Genomic DNA, 23055 nt, shown 5'->3' with positions numbered 1-23055 from the left:
TTGTATTGTATTGTATTGTATTGTAATTCTGAAGAACCGGATATTTACATGTATGCACATCAGTAATGAATAAATTACATTGTGTTCAACTTACAAAACTGGTGTGCATGTGTGTGTGCGTGTGTTTGTGTCTGTGTGTTTGTGAAGGGCTGATACACTTAAAGATAGCTGTTCTGCGATATGGCATCGACCGTTTCAAATGACATCTACTGTTTACGAGACGGAAATTAGCGGCGCCTTTTACCTTCCGACTTAATGGATCAGATGAGCTCCATCTGGAAAAAAATAAACACGTCCTTATAGTAAACATTTGAAACAACACGACTGTGTCAAGCTATGTCAAGCCCACTTACTTATGTTACGAATTTACTAAAAGCTCATCTCTTTTTTCCACCTAGAAATACATTCTCTAAAAATGACAGGACACAAAATAAAAATTTTCCGTAAAAGAAAAAAAAAATAATGGTAGGTAGAACAATAAAGCATATATTCTTATAAGCACCGGTATGAATATATCCTACCTTTTTAATGTCTCGAACTGTAAAAACACCAAGATGTTCCAGATATTGAACTATCAAAGCAGCATCCCCGCTGTCTGCACGTGTATACATCGATGCCGCCCCAACCGCAATTCTTCCGGCTGTTAGGTCCAACCAGGCATTCATCACCTATCGTAAACAAATCATTCAGTGGTTAAAGTCAGAAATTCCATACTTGCAGCATTTGTAAGTTTTAACTGAAAGGTGAGGAGAACAATTGTTTGTTTGTTTGTTTGTTTGTTTATTTAGGAAGCTCCATTAGTGATGATACATCGCTATTCTTCCTGGAGTCCTTTACATAAAATACATTAATTATTATTTACATACACGTTTAACTGCTATCAAGAAAACTTTTCAACATAGTAAATTACACATTAAGCCTCAATTAATACATCAACTAATAATATTACATTATACAGTTAACAAAAAAAACAACTACTATGTACCAAATGTCTGAGAGGTCAGAGGTGATGAATTTGTACAAAATATATTCAAAACGTTTACCACCAGGAGTTATATTGGTGTGTGTTTGTTTTATGTGTTTTTGTCCAATTCTAGATTTTTTCTTTAAACGTTCGTGGGTTTCAGGATGTGATGTGAGTAGGCAAAGTGTTGTATGTTTAACATAAATAATGTGAATCAGGACCTCATTTGCATGATAGATTTGAAAATGCTACAATATAAAACAAAACATAAAACTGTCAATAAACAATCCCTGTTGAATATAGTGTGTGTTTTTTTGCTTGAAGAATACAATAGACTGATACGCACATGTGGACCTCATTTGCATAATAAATGAAAACTACTTTTTGTCCGTTGTAAAGGTAAACATCATTCGGCTTAATGTTGTGTTATCCAATTTGCCATTTCTTCATTTTGCAGATTTTCATTGTACCATTATAGTATCCACGACCGTATACTTTTGCCAAATGATATTTGAAAGATAACGTATATATGCATGATTCCTATAACGTATATATATGCACGATTTGTGTTTTTTTTTTCATTTTTTGTTATGATTCATTAATATTTTAGTATTGTTATAATTGGAAAATATATTGTAATTGATGGCCTTTTCTACTATGTGAAAGTCCTATAATTTCGCAGAATTCCATTTTAATATCATTTTGACTTATCATGAATAATCTTAAATTTGCAGAATCGAACCTTACCGAATGGCGTATAACAGGTTGGTGCGTAACAGTAGTCCCATCGCTTTCCGGAATCCGTGGTGTAGCACCAAAGGGTGTCTTCTCCGTCAGGATTCCGGCAGTAGTTCTGGTCCAGCCCGGATGCAGGGTAGTTGGCAGGTGTCCTTGAGTGACTATGGGGTGTCTGACTGTCCCAGCGTTGACACGTCCTGCCCGTGCGGGTCACAGAGACTGTTCCTCGGTAGAATCTCCCATCGCCTGTCTTACAGTCTTCGGTCTGAGCTAGAAGTAAAATTGGACGTTTCTCAAAAGATTATACTTAACTACGTAATCAAAAAATAAACTTGAAGACCTCACACCTTATACCATGACATTTTTATACCATGAGGTTTTTGGCGATGCCTTAGGGGAGATTATTTGTGAAGAAATGGTAGAATATCTCTCCCTGGTAAAAATTGTTCTCGAAATCCCCATACAGTATACGTACTTTTCTGTGAAAAATATTCTCAAAGCCCAAGCTATTTAATATTAATTATTATTAAGAAATATACCATCTTACAAGTGTGTTTAAAGGCTGGAAACACAGCTGTCAGCCATATGTATTTACCTTTTGAAAGTTTGTGGTTGCACAACCATTAATGTTAGAAATGTGAGATAATTGCACATACATGTTATAGAATGCAAGTAATTACAAGAATTTTTGGTGCAAAACGTAGCATACGTCCCGTTAAGATCAAATGTGTCACTTGTTGCAGCTAAGAGGGTACAAACAACGCTGTCGATGAGTGAAAGAAAAGTGGCCTTGGAGAAATATAGGATTAGCATACTATTTATGTACGCATCCTTTCCTGTGTCAACAATTTAGTTAGAAAGTGAAAGGTCATGTAAGCGCTCATTGGCCAAAGAAACTTTGTTATAGAATTGATTTTATTTCGTTACCGGCGGTCCTTTCCCATGGGAAACATGTAAGGTAAGGTTATTACAGGTGTTTACAGAGAACTGTCGCACTGAATGGTATATGTTTTGTAGAAATTGACGCTGGAATAATCCTATTTCTTTGCATAAACCTTGAGAAAGACTAACTTAGATCGTAAAAAAAGCGGTTTTGTGACATTTGTGTGTATGCAAAAGATACTATATCGATAGTTTTAAGCATAACAATGGTAAAAAAAAGTAATGAGGCTGTCCAATTATTTTGCTTTTAATTTTGCTGTGATGATTCATTCACCGTGCTGTTGTAATTGGAATATATGCTATAATTGATGTTTTTCTGTACTGGAGTTACATATAATATCTGTTACATATAATGTAAGCTCTATTGGTAGAATTCCATTTTAATTTTTTTTTTTAATAATTACTAATTACTAGTATCGAATCTTACCGAATGGCGGATTACAGAGTGGCACATCACAGTAGTCCCATCGCGTGCCGGGATCCGTGGTGTAGCACCAAAGGGTGGATATGCCGTCAGGATTGCGGCAGTAGTTCTGCTCCAGCCCGAATGCAGGGTAGTTGGCAGGCGTTCTGTCGTGGCTATGAGGTGTCTGCCTGTCCCAGCGTTGACACGTCCTGCCCGTGCGGGTCACAGCCACTGTTCCTCGGTAGAATGCTCCATTGCCTACCTTACAGTCTTGGTAAAAAAAACGAAACCTCATACCTCTATAAAATATTTCAAGAATATCAAGACTGTGTTGCTTGGCTTCGCCGGATTTATCATGGAAATACGTTTGTCCTATGAGGGTTCGATTAAATATTCGGCAATGTGACCAAAATGTCTCTGATTAGAGTTATCTTGAAAATTATGATTAAGCTGTATATAAACTGAAAATATTTTTGCTCTGAGGTGGAAAAATGGTCTGAGACTGGCTGCTTGAAGAGAAGATGAGAACTTTGAGTTTGTTGAGAAAGCAAAGCAACAATCAAATTAGCTACTCCCTCTCCCTCTTTCTGTTTCAAACTTCTTTTTAAAAGTGTTATTTTAATTCATTTATTATGGTTGTAATCAGAAATATATTTTGTAATATGCTTGTTATCCTCTACTGATGTTATACATAATGTGTGTGTGAAAGTCCTATCTCTTCGTTGGCAGAATTCCACTTTAATTTACTAAGTATGGATAATCTTAAGCATACAGAATCAAACCTTACCGAGTGAATCTTTACAGAACGGCACCTCACAGAATTCAGTTCTCGTGCCGGGATCCGTGGTGTAGCACCAGACGCTAGACGCGCCGTAAGGATTCCGGCAGTAGTTCTGGTCCAGTCCGGAGGATGGGTGGTTGGCGGGCGTCCTGTCGTGGCTATGAGGTGTCTGCCTGTCCCAGCGCTGACACGTCTTGCCAGAGTAGGTCACAGACACTGTTCCTCGGTAGGTGTCCCCGTAACCCACTTTACAGTCTTCGTCTTGGGCTGTAGTCAAAACTGAACATTTGCACATGTATGTTAGGAGATTATCACTAAATTCGAAAAATATTGATATTCCTCATGACTGAATCAGAAACTTAAATCTTCTGTACATTGTTTTGTTTTATTGTGTCTCATTCATTATGAAAATAAGTTATTTGCACATTTTTAATTACTTGACATGTCTTCTCTGAAATTACATGTTTGTATTTTATTTGTCGTTTTGGGAAAAGATAATATTATTATCATTGATTATATTAACTCACATGTGAAGTCAATTTTACATTTCAGAGTATGTAATTCCTATTATTTACCACTAAGAATTCATAATATTTTCTTATTTTAGGAATGGTATCTGTTAATGATTCACACGTAATAGATTACATATGCTACATGAATCGCAGTCCTATTTTGAACACCATAATTATAGAATTCTTGTACATGTATCAATTATAAAAATAAAGATCTCATATGCCTAACTCATCTATCTGTGAGCTATCTACATGCCCCTAGTTGCATGGTTTCCTTTCTTCTTTAGACGGTTTTACAAAAACGCCCTTGCAGTTCTAGACAACCTGCTAGGGGGAACTAACCTACATCACTTTTTACCTGTCATAAAAATCTAGCTATATATTACAATTCAATTCATGAAAACCATTGCAAGACCAGGACAAAAGATGTTTGAAAGTTCTGCTGAGGTGACCTTGACATTTATCTTCCCAAGACCTAGAAACATGTCAAACACCATCACTTACTCCATGCCTTTCAGATCTATGTGGAAACACAGACATAGACACATACCTAACACAATACCTCCATTTCTATTGATTTGAAAACTGTGAGCTTCAATACCAACACATAGCAGAGGTTTGGCGCTCATTATTACTCACAGTGAACTCTCTCGCTACGATCTAGAAATCATAATGTCATCGATGCCTCACCAGGTGTAGGTGTGTTGGCAGAAGTTGGACTCGGTAGGGGAACATCCGGGATCTTAGGAAGCCCTATCGCCGCCATGTTGTTCAGAGTCCTGGCAGTTCGGGCTACGTTGATGTTTACCGCTTCGACCTTCAATTTCAGCCTTTCAAGTCTGTCTGTAGCATTACAGGGATACGCCTGTCAGCATTCTTCTGCAACTGCCAATGATTCTATTCTTAAAGCCATATAACCTGTCCGATATTAACATTTGCTGCCATCTCTTTGTACATTTTTGTCATTTTTTATGGCTACCTCAAATAAACGTTAAATAGCCTCAAAACAACCTACGTGTATAAAGAGCCGATAATGTTTTTCTTAACGTTAACTAAACCAGCCTACGGGATAAAACAAGCAAACTTTTTCCATCAGCGACATCACATTTTTCCCTCACAAATATCAGCACGCTATGTGATAGGGTTCAGTTTATTAACTAATTGATACGAATAAAATTACCAGGAAATTGACTTTTCTTTTACTACCCTGAAATTGAGGGAACCTTTGATATTTGACCAGTGATTACAAAGAAAAACATCAGGACCAGTGTCAGCTACGAATCACTTCGGATACAGTATTTGCACGTGACTTAGTACATCACACAGTAACATATTCTAGCCTATTCAATATAACTAATGGTAGAAAAACGTTACTCTATTAATATTATTATTACGGTGGTTACTCGCGTCCAGCTGTATTTCATTTGAAAAACTTACAACAGTACAGTAACTCGTAATGTAGTAATGAAAACTTTGCATCTTCACGAGACACTACAACGACAGAGAATGTAGTACTTACTTTTTAGTTGCTCAGCCTGTTGCACAGTCAGAGCAGAACCTTCCTTCCTCAGACACAGAACGTAAAGTAAAATCACCAGGATCACATAAATACAGTTTTTACCACCCATCATTCATCAGTGGATTCAGAAGTACGTGACAGATGTATTTTTTCTTTTACAAGAAGACTTTAGAACCAAACCTGACTCGTGTGATACAGAGAGTTCTTGGATTCAGACTGGTAAAATTACACTCTCTTTCCTTAAAGTCGTTAGTCTTGTTTACGATTTACCCAAGGCTAAAAGCATCAAATAACGACTAAAAGGTTAGAAGCTGCAAATTGAATAATCTGTGTATTGCTATCCGTCCTTGTGTTGAAATACTGCAAATTAACCCATGACGTCAATCACACAATTTGTAGTTTCTTGCACTTAAAAAGGACACTTGAGACAGTCTAAATGCACGGAACCTTTTACACTAATTGAAGGGTATTATGCGAGTTACTTTTGACAGGCTGTTGAGATAACCTTGTGGCTCTTTGTAAAGTGATATTATTCGTGTGACGCGAGTCTGTTTTCTCGTTTCAGATGATTTCGTCTCCATTTACCAGAATGTGTATCCTGTAATGAAATAAACCTAAAAATACCCATACTCGTCCTAAGATTCAACCAAGCACTCAAATCAAGCTCAGGGGTCTTTGAGGTTTTACAAACACTTCAAAGGCCTTTGACGCAGTCTACCACGCAGGTAGTCTTAGGTTACGTCTCACAGATCCTCTTGTCTCAGAAAAAACTGAACCATTATCTTACTTGATAAAATTTACCAGATCATAGAAGACATTACCAATGTATATCAAATAGAGGCATGGCGATTTTTAACAGTATGGTCATCCGTGGTATATTCATTAGAAACCAGTGTGTTGGTGTGGTAGAGAAAAAAACTAATTCAATATAGGGAATGCTTTCATCTAGATCTTATCTGCAGCATCTGTAACATCTCTGCCCTTTTTCTGAAGAAACTACTATTTCTTTTTTTTATTCTAGGAAAGGCCAATAGACCGGTTTATTGTTGTTGAACAAATAAACCCCAGGCCCCACTGGCAGCCTAGATGCATTAGGCTGAATTGTTGGGCCTGGTTACAAAATAGAATTACAATTACAATTACAAATGCAACGCACAGCTGTTTACACACATAGGGATAAAATGTAACACATAGCGGATAAAGCATACTGTACAATGGACATAATATTATTACACAGGTTTCAGGAGCATTTTTCAACAATCAGTATACATGGTAATCAGCCTGTAAACGCGCTGCATGTTTGGCTTTAAGGCCCTGGTACACCTTGTTGACTGTAAATACTGAAATAAATTCACTTATTCTTTCTTATGATGTATAATGAATAATGTTAATCAATGTTAATTTTATTGATGTGTATCTTTGGGATGAGCGCTTGTGATGTAACCTGTACTGTTCTCTCTCCTTTTCTACTAGCTACTTGTCATGTGGAAAATGTTAATGAATGAAGACCTTTATTGTACATTTTGCCCCACTAAGCTAAGCACACGTCACAAAGTACTAGTATAACAAAGTATATAAATGTAAACATAAACGTCTAAAATACACAAGCTCCTTTGACTTCCTCTCGCTTCTTGGTAATCACATAAATGTAGTTGACTGTATGATTAGTTGGAGCTGCAAAAACAATAAACGACATTTGATAAAAGGCTATTTATATCTAAATCTTTTGTGTGACAACAAAAATAATTACAAAGGTCAATCAACCATCAACTGGCATTGTCATTCATCTTAGCTATATTAATGCTTACATGTGCTGTATAATGTAGTGATCATACAAAGTACATCTACCTGTAATAACAACTTGACCAATTACAAATCTAAAGACATTGTTTAGGTATATTTCCAACGTGGAATCTTTAACTTGAATGTTGGAAACTTTCTTTTTGACATGTATTTAAAAATAGATGTCCAAAAAATAAAACATAAACAGCAAGCTTAAGGTTTTTGATGCAAGGAAATTAATAGACAAGTGGAGAACAAAGTTAACACATAGTTCTGAAAGCTTTTCAAAGATCTATGGCGCCACCAAACACCAGTAAACATGGATCAGTTGAGATCAATCTGAAAAGAATAAACATTATGATAGTAAACATAACATTTGAAATAACATTTATTAGTCAGGTGCTGAGAAGCTAACATCTAATTTTACCGAATAGAAATTCTATGAAAATGGAAGGATACAAAATAAACATAAAAGGAAACATATAAAGAACAAATAAAAAACAATGCTAAGTAGAGGAGAGGGAGGAAGATCATACAGATATTGTCTAATAATTTGGCCTACCTCTGTTAACTTCCAAACTGTAAAAACACCATGTTGATCCATGTATTGAATCATCGAAGCAGCATCCTCGCTGACCACACTGTTCTGAAGTGATGCCACCCCAACCGCAATCCACCAGGATGCTAGATTCGGCCAAGCATTCTTCACCTAATGATAGATAAATGATAAAGTAGATAATAATCAGGGATTTTATAAAGGTGTAGGTGAACATAGTTAAACGTAGCTAATGTGAATCAGGATCTGCATAATTGACGCCAAAATGCTGGAATAGCCCTTTTTCTAAACATAAGACTGTTGTTACGCAATCATTAGTTTTTGCGTTGAGAATATATCAAACAACTAACATGTTTCGTGCAAATGACGGCCTCAACAATACTTTTCAGTCGTAAAAAGATGTGACTTGGTACTCAAACTTAGAACAAGGAATGTGATATTCTGATGGTATGGTCTAGCTATGTTTCCACACAGGTAAGGCCAGGGCAAGTGTAATCCAGCCTGAAGTTTTGCGTCATTGCCAGCTTACAGCACTAATGAGATTCTCAGCAACATACATTTCAATGGAGTCCATCGGTTAACATTAATTTGTTATGGTAACTGAAAAAAAAACAGGGCTTTATCAACTGTAATTTGGCTCTTGCCCCCGCTAAGAGAGCACAACGCTGTTGATACGAGAAGAGTTGCCTTGAAAAAATTTAATTAGCCTTTTTTATGTAGATATTCCTGGCCGTTTGCTCTGAAACTACAGTGGTATTTGTTTCACAACTTTAAGATGATTACTCAGAAACCATGAATACTGGTTCAATTAATTTATAATGGTGTATAGGTATCTCAAATGATGCTTGCGAATTATGTAAACACCGATCCAATTAACATAATTTCGAATCATGAACTTATTTGTATAGTTCAAGAAGGAAATGCTAGTATGGTGTCTGTCAGGTACATGTAGGTTGAGAATATGATAAAATGATACTTCATGCAAATGAGCACCTTAATCAATAAGAGATATGTATAATTTGTCAGTCGTAAACGTTAGCAAAGCAGGGTGGATGAAGGTTAGACATCCAGGTAAACAATACTCATAGGAAATTCAAACTGTACTACTGTATAAATTACGGAGATAATATCCGGACGCTTCGAGTGGCATCCACCACTTTTCTTCAGCGTCACTAATTAACTAACAGAACTTTAAAAGGAATATATGAGCCTTATCGAGTTTTGTTAGTTCATCGGTGACGCTGAAGAAAAGTGGTGGATGCCACTCGAAACGTCCGGATATCATCTCCGTAATTTATCCAGTAGTACAGTTTGAATTTCCTATGAGTTAGCGAAGGTGTGAGGTCGTGGAACTGTATTTATCAAAAGGTTATATTTATAAAACTATTTTAAACCTTACCAAATGGTGCGTCACAGAATGGCACATCGCAGAACTCCCATCTCTTTCCGGAATCGGTGGTGTAGCACCAAAGGGTATCTTCCCCGTCAGGATTCCGGCAGTAGTTCTGGTCCAGCCCGGATGCAGGGTAGTTGGAAGGCGTCCTTGAGTGACTATGTGGTGTCTGACTGTTTCCAGCGTTGACACGTCCTGCCCGAGCGGGTCACAGAGACTGTTCCTCGGTAGAATTTTCCATCGCCTGCCGTACAGTCTTTGGTTTGAGCTGTACGTAAAATATGACATTACTTGTACATAAGATTGGACATGAAAAAATCCCCTTCCAGATGTAATTGATATTCATTTACAGATTTTCTACTTAAGCTGTATACTTACAATCAACAAATGCACAACTTAAAAAAGCCCGCTACAATTACATTGGAAAAAGCCAGGTGGTCCATTTTGTACCATAACCATTGTATGTTTATGTAAATATGTTCCAATCATGTCTCTACCCAATTTGCAAATGTACGTATATTCGAATTGTAATGCCTGTTTATGTAAATATGCTTTTATAATTCATTTCCCTATTCCAGTTTTAAATGTCCTAACGCAATTCAGTCGTTTTGGCTGCAATGTTTGTGGCATTGGTTTTGAAAATAAATAAACCATTCATTATGTAAGAATCAGGGGATAACCATTTCGAGGCCTCATCTAGACCTATCTACCAACTAAATATCATCACAATCCATCAAAGCCTAATCTCAAGTTCACATACAAGCACACACGACCAAACACACACACACACACACACACACACACAAAGATAACGCTACTGAATAACATTACCTTATTGGTGAATGTAATTATGACATACCTACACTCCGGAGCCTGTAGTCAACACAGCCCCTACACTCACAGTGATCTGTAGTTATGCCGCACCAATTGTGATCGGAGCAGCAGGGAAATGGGCCATCAGGGTTGCATATAGCAGGTTGTCCGTTTTCTGCCAGGTAGCGTGCCCCGCATTGATAATCTTTGCGCCATGCTGTTAAAAATGAACCAAACACGAAATACTTAAGATTCGGCATTTCAAAGACGTGGAAATCTTCTAGTCTCAAACAGGCTTCAGGAGACGGCTGGAAAAAGTAGAAGTGTCACGAATAAAGATCATTTGCCAAAGGTATGTGATCGTGGGACAAACACTCAAAACCTTACCGAGTTGCCCATAACAGTGTGGAACATCACAGAACTCCCATCTCTTGCCGGGATCCGTGGTGAAGCACCAGAGGGTCAGTTGGTGGTCAGGATTCCGGCAGTAGTTCTGATCCAACCCGGATGAAGGCCAGTTAGCAGCGGTCGTAGTGTGCCCATGGGGTGTCTGACTGTCCCAACGTTGACACGTCCTGCCTGATTCGGTCACAGAGACTGTTCCTCGGTAGGATGCCCCATCACCTTCCATACAGTCTTTGACTTGGGCTTTAGTCAAAACTAGAAATTTGCGAATGCATGTTAGCAGATTATAATTACATTATAAAAATTCAGTTTTCTAAACACAGGGCACACAAATGAAGAAGTGTGGGATCGTTTGGCGTAGCGGCATACATTATGTGTATTACGTAATTCTAAACCCTGCATCAATTTAGCCCTTCAAAAGGCGGTGATTGCACGGGTAATGTTTGACCAATAAACCAATAAGCCATTGTGCCGGACCCTCAACATTTGCCTTTTTTGCGACCATCTATAGAAGACATAATAACGTTAAACCTCACCAGGTGTAGGTGTGGGTGTAGGTGTAGGTGTAGGTGTAGGTGTTGTGTTGGGAGAAGTTGGACTGGGTAGGGGAACATCCGGGATTTTAGGCAGACCCTTCGCCGCCATGTTGTTCAGAGTCCGAGTAGTTCGGCTCACGTTGAAGGTTATCGCATCAATCTTCAATTTCAGCCTTTCAAATCTGTCTGGAACATTACAGGATACATAAGCATTGATTTGCAATCGTATTCTTGATATAGGATCTGTTTTCTCATCTATCTGCAAGCTAACTGGCATCTAGCATAGTTCAGTCGCCCCTCAGTAAGACATCTGGAGCCGTATAGGTCCCGTTTAGAACTTATATTCAGCCTGTTACATACGACCGATTTTGCCGTGTGGATTTTTCTCAACTATACACAGACTAAATAACACAAGTACACACTTTAACTTAAGCATTGTTTCAGACAGTATCAGGATCACGGTAAAATGACAGTAAATGTCAATATCAGACAAGTTTCCTCATGCAAAATACTTTTGTGTTCCTTGCCTGAAGTTGCACTAGATGCCTTTTACAACATACAAAGAGGCACGGCGGAGGCATGTAACGTTAGTACTTATTCTTAAGTCACCCAGCTTGCTGTACTGCCAGTATGTTCAAAGTATAGAGTGAAGCACACACCAATGGCACAGATATGTAGTACTTACTTGTAAAGTGCTCGGCTTGCTGTACTGTCAGTAATGTCTGACCTTCCTTCCCCAGACACAGAACCCAAATCACCAACACCAGGGTTATTCGGATACATTTGTTACCACCCATCATCTATAAGCTGGCAAAATGGTACTTGACTGTATGTTTTATAAGAAAACTCCTGATAAGTTGGCTGAGTAAAACCAAACGTTTGGACTTACATCTAGTTAAGCTTACTTCACACACTGAACACTTGAAAGTTATCTATCGACTGCTAAAAGTGCCTAAGAAAAGCTAAGCTAGACGATCTCATTATATTAGGAGTGGCAAATCCAGTGATGTGTGCATTGTTCCCTGATTTCGTGTTAAAACGGTGCTAATTAAGTCATGATGTCAGTCACCAACTTGTTTCTTTTTTTTCGTTAACGCGTTTCTTGCACTTGAAATTGCATTTGAGAAAGTCTCTTTGTTGAAAACATTTCACTCCAATTAAAGGGGATTAGGGGAGGTACTTTTGGAGGTTGTTTCGATAACCTTAAAACCCTTTTTGCCAAGAAACCCAATTTGGGATTCTTAATGCGAAGCTGACAACATTGTAGCCTGTGTTACAAAAGCTCTCTCGTCAGGAGCTTAATGACCTCTCTTTCGGAGGTCAATGACCAACATACACCTCATCAACCTAAATATCCTCTTGTCTCAGCAAAAAGATCGAACCATTGCTTTATCTACATTACTTAAAAATTTCGAAAGATAATCAAAATATTGAATTTTCAAACATATTGGAAAGCATAGAAAAGAAAACAAACAACTTTAGTCAATCCGTTGATTGCCAACAGAATTTTAATACATTGTGAAATTACATTTAGATAGTCGATGAGAGAACTCTAAACAACCTCAAACAGTTGTGGTTACGAAATTCAGTGCTATAGAACTTCCCATACTTACTTTAAAGGAATTCAAATGAGAATGTCAAAGTGTTGCATTCAGAAATGGGTGGAGTTACCAAAATAGCCAAGCGTGATGTACACACATGCATCAATCAACATTAAGTCATTTTAAGTACTTTCTAAAAGACAAATACTAAAAACGTCAAATTTTTTCATAATGAGATCGTTAATTGTAGAAAAACAACAACAAGGCGCTGTTAATTATAATCAGATAGTTCTTTTTCTTCTACAATTTTGGATCTTCTCGACTTAGATGCACAATCATAATGTATTATGATCTCTTTCCAATGGAGAAGATATATTCTGTAATATTAGCTGTTACTAGCTAATATTAAGTTAATAAGCGGTGACGTACAGTAAAAAGTTGCGTAATTTCTTGTTTCATTCAGCCAGTTACCCCTCCTGACATGTACTTGGTTTTTATTTATATGGTATGAGGCACCTCTACACCCAACTATGGAACAAATGTGATACACACTACTATTCTCACAGTGCGCTGATTAGTAAAGTAAAAAATAACATAATAAATCAGAGCCTTGCCTTCTCACTCCAAATTTATCTGCCACCCACGTTCCGGCATGGCAACAGACAATTTTGTCCATTTTGGCATGTTGATTACTGTCAGAGAGCAACAAAATTTCTTTTTTTTCCCAAATCAGACGAAAATTAATGCGCGCGCTGATAGCGATGTCATCCATAAAAATTACTTGCTGTGGCCTTAGGTAGACACATCCTTTACGAAGGAGGCCGATCATACATGTTGCCCATTGATGAATATGTTTTTTCACCGGAAGAGCAACGCTTATTTTTTAGAGAACAGTAGTTATTTGTGTTGTGCTGAACCGACAGACATGCCTTGTTTTGACAACATGCGACTATACAGTAATGGGCGCTGACGGCTGGGCCGTAGACTGCTATGTCGTATTCACCATTTCGTCCACAATCAGACCTTGGGACGTGCTGGAAAGAGGAGAAACAACCTGAAATAGAACAAAAAAAGGATTTATTTAAGAAGTTACTTATAAAGTGAGTGATGAACTTTAAACTGTTCATGGAATGAAATACGCTATTCAAAGCTGGTGTGTTACGCGTATACGCCGAAAGGCGGTTATACCGGCTATACAGATACAGGTACAGAAAACACACTAACAGTGTTCAGTTGAGCTTGGTAGGAGGGACCCGTAAAGTTGTTCGTTTGTTTGTTTGTTTGTTTGTTTGTTTGTTTGTTTGTTTATGGTGTATTTCCACCAAATTGAAGGTACTTACAATGTACACAGAACGCATCTTGGTATATGTGCCTTCTGCTTTTCTGGCCTGCGAAGTGTTCATAATCCACGACTCACAGCCGTGCAGCAAAATTGTAACAACATAGGATTGAGATACTTTACAAGTTTTTGTTCCTATAATAAGGCTTCCTAATACAAGATTTCCAGACTGTTTGGTAATAGTGTACGGCACTCCATGGCTGACCAATCCTAACCTCCATGTCATGTTTTGAATATGTGTATCTCAGTTCACCAAATGGCTTTTACTAATATGGACTCCGGATAAGCTAAGCATGCTTCAAAAGTAGTAAAAAGGTTGTTGTTCCCAAAGGATGATTCTGCTCTCTTTTGTGTGGATTCGAGGTCCGATAATTGTCTGAAGTTCAGCTGTAGTACCATAACCATAAGATGTTAGGGGGAGGGAACAAACATCTAACCATTTCCATGTCTCATCTAGACCTATTTACCAAGTAAATATCAATACAATCCACCTAAACTTGATCTTGAGGTTACACACAAACACACGACACAGGAAAACACACATACACACACACAAACACACACACACACACACACACACACACACACACACATACACATACAAAAACACACACACGAAGGTAATTATAACATACCTTCACCCCTGTAGTCAACACAGCCACTACACTCACAGTGATCTGAAGTTATGCCGCACCAATTGCGATTGGAGCAGCAGGGAAATGGGCCATCAGGGTTACATATAGCAGGTTGTCCGTTTTCTGCCAGGTAACCTGCCCCGCATTGATAATCTTTGCGCCATGCTGTTCAAAAAAAGGAACCAAACACGAAATATTTAAGAGTCAGCATTTCAAGGAAATGGAAATCTTCTTGCCTCGACCAGGCTTCTGGAGACGGCTGAAAAAAGTAGAATTAGTAAATACTTAAATAGCCTCTGTCCTTAAGTTGAGAATATGATCAAATTTTAAATTCAATTGCTAACGAGGATCTTGGTGAGAAATATTCATAACGAGTTCAATCTTATTAACATCATCCGCCAAAGGTATGTGATCGTGGAACTCTATAAAAAAAAAACTCAAAACCTTACCGAGATGCCCATCACAGTGTGGTACATCACAGAACTCCCATCTCTTCCTGGGATCCGTGGTGAAGCACCAGAGGGTAGGTTCGTGGCCAGGATTCCGGCAGTAGTTTTGTTCCAACCCTGATGAAGGCCAGTTAGCAGCGGTCTTGGTGTGTTCATGCGGTGTCTGACTGTCCCAACGTTGACATGTCCTGCCTGTTTCGGTCACAGAGACTGTTCCTCGGTAGGATGCCCCATCACCTTCCATACAGTCTTTGACTTGGGCTGTAGTCAAAACTGGAAATTTGCGAATGCATGTTAGCAGATTAGATAAAAATTCAGTTTTCTAAACACAGGGCACACAAATGATGAAGTGTGGGATCGTTTGGCGTAGCGGCATGTATTATGTGTATTACGTAATTCTAAACCCTGCATCAATTTAGCCCTTCAAAAGGCGGTGATTGCACGGGTAATGTTTGACCAATAAACCAATAAGCCATTGTGCCGGACCCTCAACATTTGCCTTTTTTGCGACCATCTATAGAAGACATAATGACCTTAAGCCTCACCAGGTGTAGGTGTAGGTGTAGGTGTTGTGTTGGGAGAAGTTGGACTGGGTAGGGGAACATCCGGTATTTTCGGCAGACCCTTCGCCGCCATGTTGTTCAGACTCAGAGTAGTTCGGCTCACGTTGAAGGTTATCGCATCAATCTTCAATTTCAGCCTTTCAAATCTGTCTGGAACATTACAGGATACATAAGCATTGATTTGCAATCGTATTCTTGATATAGGATCTGTTTTCTCATCTATCTGCAAGCTAACTGGCATCTAGCATACTTCAGTCGCCCCTCAGTAAGACATCTGGAGCCGTATATGTCCCGTTTAGAACTTATATTCAGCCTGTTACATACGACCGATTTTGCCGTGTGGATTTTTCTCAACTATACACAGACTAAATAACACAAGTTCACACTTTAACTTAAGCATTGTTTCAGACAGTATCAGGACCACGGTAAAATGACAGTAAATGTCAATATCAGACAAGTTTCCTCATGCAAAATACTTTTGTGTTCCTTGCCTGAAGTTGCACTAGATGCCTTTTACAACATACAAAGAGTACCTCTTAGGGAAGAGTTTGAGACTGCCTTTACTACTTGTTGAAGTTAAAGATTTGCATCGTAATGCTTACACGTCACGGCGGAGGCATGTAACGTTAGTACTTATTCTTAAGTCACCCAGCTTGCTGTACTGCCAGTATGTTCAGAGTATAGAGTGAAGCACACACCAATGGCACAGATATGTAGTACTTACTTGTAAGGTGCTCGGCTTGCTGTACTGTCAGTACTGTCTGACCTTCCTTCCCCAGACACAGAACCCAAATCACCAACACCAGGGTTATTCGGATACATTTGTTACCACCCATCATCTATAAGCTGGCAAAATGGTACTTGACTGTATGTTTAGAAGAAAACTCCTGATAAGTTCGCTGAGCAAAACCAAACGTTTGGACTTACATCTAGTCAAGCTTACTTCACGCACTGAACACTTGAAAGTTATCTATCGACTGCTAAAAGTGCCTAAGAAAAGCTAAGCTAGAAGATCCCATCATATTAGGAGTGGCAAATCCATTGATGTTTGCATTGTTCCCTGATTTCGTGTTAAAACGGTACTAATTAAGTCATGATGTCAATCAACCAACTTGTTTTATTTCCGTTAACGCGTTTCTTTTATTTAAAATGGCATTTGAGGAAGTCTCTTTGTTGGAAACATTTCACTCCAATTAAAGGGGATTAGGTGAGGTACTTTTGGAGGTTGTTTCCATAACCTTAAAACCCTATTTGCCAAGAAACCCAATTTGGGATTCGTAATGCGAAGCTGACAACATTGTAGCCTGTGTTACAAAAGCTCTCTCGGCAGGAGCTTAATGACCTCTCTTTCGAACCATTGCTTTATCTACATTACTTAAAGATTTTGAAAGATAATCAAAATGTTGAATTTTCAAACATATTGGAAAGCATAGAAAAGAAAACAAACAACTTTAGTCAATCCGTTGATTGCCAACAGAATTTTTAATACATTGTGAAATTACATTTAGAGAGTCGATGAGAGAACTGTAAACAACCTCAAACAGTTGTGGTTACGAAATTCAGTGCTAAAGAACTTCCCATACTTACTTTAAAGGAATTCAAATGAGAATGTCAAAGTGTTGCATTCAGAAATGGGTGGGGTTACCAAAATAGCCAAGCGTGATGTACACACATGCATCAATCAACATTAAGTCATTTTTATGTACTTTCTAAACGACAGATACTAGAAACGTCAAATCATTTCATGAGATCGTTAATTGTAGAAAAACAACAACATGTCGCTGTTAATTATAATCAGATAGTTCTTTCTTTTCTACAGTTTTGGATCTTCTCGACTTAGATGGCCAATTGTAATGTCTCTTTCTAACGGAGAAGAGATATTCTGTAATATTAGCTGTTACTAGCTAATATAAAGTTTATAAGCGTTATTTGACGAACAGTAAAAAGTTGCGACATTTCTTGTTCCATTCAGCCAGTTACCCCTCCTTACATGTACTTGGTTTTTATTTATATGGTATGAGGCACCTCTACACCCAACCATGGAACAAATGTGATACACACCACTATTCTCACAGTGCTCTGATTAGTAAAGTAAAAATAACAATAAATCAGAGCCTTGTCTTCTCACTCCAAATTTATCTGCCATCCACGTTCCGGCATGGCAACAACTTTTCCATTTTGGCATGTTGACCATCGTCAGAGAGCAACAAAATTTCTTGTTTTTTTCCCAAATCAGACGAAAATTAATGCGCGCGCTGATAGCCATGTCATCCATAAAAATTACTTGCTGTGGCCTTAAGTAGACACCTCCTTTACGACGGAGGCCGATCATACATGTTGCCGATTGATGAATATGTTTTTTCCCCGGAAGAGCAACGCTTATTTTTTAGAGAACAGTAGTTATTTGTGTTGTGCTGAACCGACAGACATGCCTTGTTTTGACAACATGCGACTATACAGTACTGGACGGTGACATCACCGTAGACTGCTATGTCGTATTCACCATTTCTTCCACAATCAGACCTTGGGACGTGTTGGAAAGAGGAGAAACAACCTGAAAAAGAACAACAACAAAAAAGATTTACAATTTATTTAAGAAGTTACTTATAAAGTGAGTGATGAACTTTAAACTGTTCATGGAATGAAATGGTGTGTTACGCCGAAAGGCAGTTATACCGGCTATACAGATACAGATACAGAAAACACACTAACAGTGTTCAGTTGAGCTTGGTAGGAGGGACCCGTAAAGTTGTTTGTTTGTTTGTTTGTGGTGTATTTCCACCAAATTGAAGGCACTTACAATGTACACAGAACGCATCTTGGTATATGTGCCTTCTGGTTTTCTGGCCTGCGAAATGTTAATAATCCACGACTCACAGCCGTGCAGCAAAATTGTAACAACATAGGATTGAAATACTTTACAACTTTTTGTTTCCTAAGGCTTCCTAATGCATGATTTCCAGACTGTTTGGAGGTAGTGTACGTCACTCCATGGCTGACCAATCCTAACCCCCAATATGTGTAGCCCCCTGTTTTCCATATGAATGTCACTAATATGGACGTACTCGGGATAAGGGAAGCATGCTTCAAAGTAGTAAAAAGGTTGTTCCCCAAGGATGATTCTGCTCTCTTTTGTGAAGATTCGAGGTCCGATAATTGTCTGAAGTTCAACTGTAGTACCATAACAAGCTGTTAGGTAGAGGGAACAAACATCTAACCATTTCCAAGTCTTATCTATACCTATTTACCAAGTAGTAATACAATCCATCTAAACTGATCTTATCTTGAGGTTACAAACAAGCAAACACAAGAAAACACTAATACACACACAATCGCACACACACACAAACACACACACACGTTGTTGACGAAGGTAATTATAACATACCTTCACCCCTGTAGTCAATACAGCCCCTACAGTCACAGTGGTCTGTACTTATGCCGCACCAATTGCGATCGGAGCAGCAGGGAAATGGGCCATCAGGGTTACATATGGCAGGTTGTCCGTTTTCTGCCAGATAGCGTGCCCCGCATTGATCATCCTTGCGCCATGCTGTTAAAATGGAACCAAACACGAAATACTAATAGAGTCAGCATTTCAAGGAAATGGAAATCTTCTTGCCTCGACCAGGCTTTTGGAGACGGCTGAAAAAAGTAGAATTTGTAAATACTTAAATAGCCTCTGTCGTTAAGTTGAGAATATGATCAAATTTTAAATTCAATTGCTAAAGAGAATCTTGGTGAGAAATATGCATAACGAGTTCAATCTTACACATTAACATCATCCGCCAAAGGTATGTGATCGTGGAACTCTATAAAAAAACCTCAAAACCTTACCGAGATTCCCATCACAGTGTGGTACATCGCAGAACTCCCATCTCTTGCGGGGATCCGTGGTGAAGCACCAGAGGGTAGGTTCGTGGTCAGGATTCCTGCAGTAGTTCTGTTCCAACCCTGATGAAGGCCAGTTAGCAGCGGTCTTGGTGTGCTCATGGGGTGTCTGACTGTCCCAGCGTTGACACGTCCTGCCTGTTTCGGTCACAGAGACTGTTCCTCGGTAGGATGCCCCATCATCTTCCATACAGTCTTTGAATTTTGCTGTAGTCAAAACTGGAAATTTGCGAATGCATGTTAGCAGATTATAATTACATTATTAAGATTCCATCTTCTTAACCCAGGGAACGCAAATAATGAGTACTCCCCACTGTGACTTTCCCAGTTGGTTGAATAGGAAATCGACTGCCATAACTACATATAAAGCCATAAATAACCCAGACTGTCCAGCAAAAAGAAATAGATTAGCATAGCACTGGTCAATCTATTTGAATAGATTCAAATATTTTTCTGTACTGGTTTTTAAAGAAACAATATCAAACCATGCAGAATGATCACGATGACTGTAACTAAGTCACATTATCAAGATAATACTATGTGTTACCACCCATCATCTATAAGCTGGCAAAAAGGTACTTGACTGTATGTTTTAGAAGAAAACTCCTGATAAGTTGGCTGCGTAAACCGAACGTTTGAGATACAGTGTGTCCTTGGACTTAGTCAAGCTTAGTTCACACACTCTATGGTTAAAGTTGTCAGTTTTGAAAATATTCTATTGACTGCTAAAAGTGCCTAAGAAAAGCTAAGCTAGACGATCTCATCATATTAGGAGTGGCAAATCCAGTGATGTGTGCATTGTTCCCAGATTCCGTGTTAAGATGGTGCTAATTAAGTCATGATGTCAATCACCAACTTGTTTCTTTTTTTCGTTAACGCGTTTCTTGCACTTGAAATTGCATTTGAAAAAGTCTCTTTGTTGAAAACATTTTACTCCAATTAAAGGGGATTAGGGGAGCTACTTTGGTAGGTTGTTTCGATAACCTTAAAACCCTCTTTAAATAGTAGGATTCTTTATTCGAAGCTGACAACATTGTAGCCTGTATGACACAAGCTCTCTCGGCCGGAGGTTAATGACCCCCAACCCAAGAGGGGCGGCAACCATCTCCCAAAGGCATGTGATCATGGAACTCTGTAAAAAAACACTCAAAACCTTACCGAGTTGCCCATCACAGTGTGGTACATCACAGAACTCCCATCTCTTGCGGGGATCCGTGGTGTAGCACCAGAGGGTAGGTTCTTGGTCAGGATTCCTGCAGTAGTTCTGTTCCAATCCGGATAACGGGTGGTTAGCAGCGGTCTTGGTGTGTCCATGCGGTGTCTGATTGTCCCAGCGTTGACATGTCCTGCCTGATTCGGTCACAGAGACTGTTCCTCGGTAGGATGCCCCATCATCTTCCAAACAGTCTTTGAATTTTGCTGTAGTCAAAACTGGAAATTTGCGAATACATGTTAGGTTATAATTACATTATTAAAATACTATTTTCTTAACCCAGGGCACACAAATGATCAAGTGTGGGATCGTGTGGCGTAACGGCAGTGCTGGACTCGGAACCAAGTGGTCTCGGGTTCGAGTCCTGAAAAGCTTGTCAAGACACGTTCAAGGGTCCCCATACCTGCGCAGGTCCTGTGATAAAGCTGTAAAGAACATATTATGTTATAGTAAAACGCTGAACTTTATTCCATCCCACAATTACTCGGAGATCAAATTTTCAGCGACCACTGTCGCCTTCATTAGGATAATTATGACCAATCGCTTCAAAACGTAATCTCGCGAGAGTTACGGCGGTAATCTCGAGAGAGTTACGGCGGTTACAAACACAAGACCTTATTCACATGAGACTTAACTGATACGTTGAAAAGTGATTGGTCATTAATTATCCTGATGAAGGCAACAGTGGTCGCTGGAAATTTGATCTCTGTGTAATTGTGTGTTGGAATAAAGTTCAGCGTTTTACTATGATTACTACCAACTTTCATCATGCTAACATCATATATTAATGAGCACATACTACTTACCGCATTGATACTCAGCCCTGCTGGCCTGTCCGAAGACTGTGATGTCAGTTGTATCCCAGTCAATCACGTTGCCATGATAACTACATTCCGCTCCTATTTCTGCCGGAGACAGCACTCGGTCCCAGAGGTTCACTTCCGATAGTTCTCCAATGAATGACTGGTGTGCTTGGAATCCTCCCCCGACTTCGTCTTGGTCCTGACCGAGGATCCACGTGCCGCCTCTGCGCACTCTTCCTCCCACGTCAAACCCGGAACCTGAAGCTATCCTCACGCCGTCAGCATACAGCTGCCAGGCTCCATCGCTGCTGCGCCAGGTAGTACATATTACATGCCACTCACCGTCCCAAACTGGTGGGTCCGCCATTTGGATGTAGCTTTGTACGTTTAACTAATAAATAAAAAAATGACATGATTAATATTTCACTTTCAAAATATATATTTCACTTTATATAATGGTAAGGATGAAACATATCTGGTTTCTCCCATGTCCGTCTTCTTCTGCCATTTCGTTACATGGATTCTTTATTTGTCATTTTTTAATCCACGTGAACCGAGATTTCGTATGGAGGTAAAGTGGCAAATAAGACTAGCTTTTTTCCTCACTTTTGTTTTCATCCAGGCTTTTGAAATTGCTTTATTTAGGTTGTTTTTAATCATATGTCTTCCATTCCAGTCACAACTTCATTTTTAACGACATAAAATACCCTTGTGCTTGACTTTGGATACCAAAAAAAAATTAGAATAGCGCTATCTAAACGATTAGGGAATACTTGCAAATCCTTTTACCTTGGTCAGTTTACATAAATATTGACTTAAAGCAAGCAATAAAACATGCAGGTTGATTTAGACAGCAGAAGCCTAATATTCAAAGTGATTGTGTACTTACCTCAAATCCATCATCAACAAACAAGAGAAGCTCGTTGTGGTCTTCTGCCACTGCGTAGCTGACCAGGCTGATTCCATTGCTGGAATCCATGTTGGAGCGCATGTGCACACAGAGGGTAAAACTTAATAACTCCTCGGACAATATGGTCTCCATCCTGGCATAGTCATCAGTGTCTCTTGGACCGGGGAAGATGATCTTCCGTGGGTCGCCTAGTACAACATGTGGCTTTGTTAAACAAGGCACGTGTGACAATGTAGTTTGGTAGTCACAAAGAAATGTACAGCTTAAAGTCACAATCTGCAAGATTCAGGAGAAAGAAAGTACAGTGCCGACAATAACCATTTCGAGGTCTTATCTAGATCTACTTACATACATATACATATAT

General features: G+C 38.9%; 1 protein-coding gene across 1 annotated transcript; it reads right to left on the bottom strand.

Annotated features, from left to right (window-relative positions):
- Positions 1-260: 260 nt before the first annotated feature.
- LOC109484120 (plasminogen-like) lies at positions 261-11456 on the bottom strand. Its single transcript, XM_019787340.1, is given in 9 exon segments — positions 261-275; positions 522-538; positions 1712-1972; positions 3072-3320; positions 3838-4098; positions 9615-9771; positions 9773-9861; positions 10794-11066; positions 11348-11456. Coding segments are annotated over 9 exon segments (1431 nt in total).
- Between the last annotated feature and the right edge of the window lie 11599 nt (positions 11457-23055).

The sequence above is a fragment of the Branchiostoma belcheri genome, unplaced genomic scaffold (genome assembly GCF_001625305.1).
Source record: "Branchiostoma belcheri isolate BF01 breed outbred unplaced genomic scaffold, Haploidv18h27 scaffold69, whole genome shotgun sequence".
Taxonomy (NCBI): Eukaryota; Metazoa; Chordata; class Leptocardii; order Amphioxiformes; family Branchiostomatidae; genus Branchiostoma; species Branchiostoma belcheri.
This window is presented reverse-complemented; position numbering and strand designations above follow the sequence as displayed.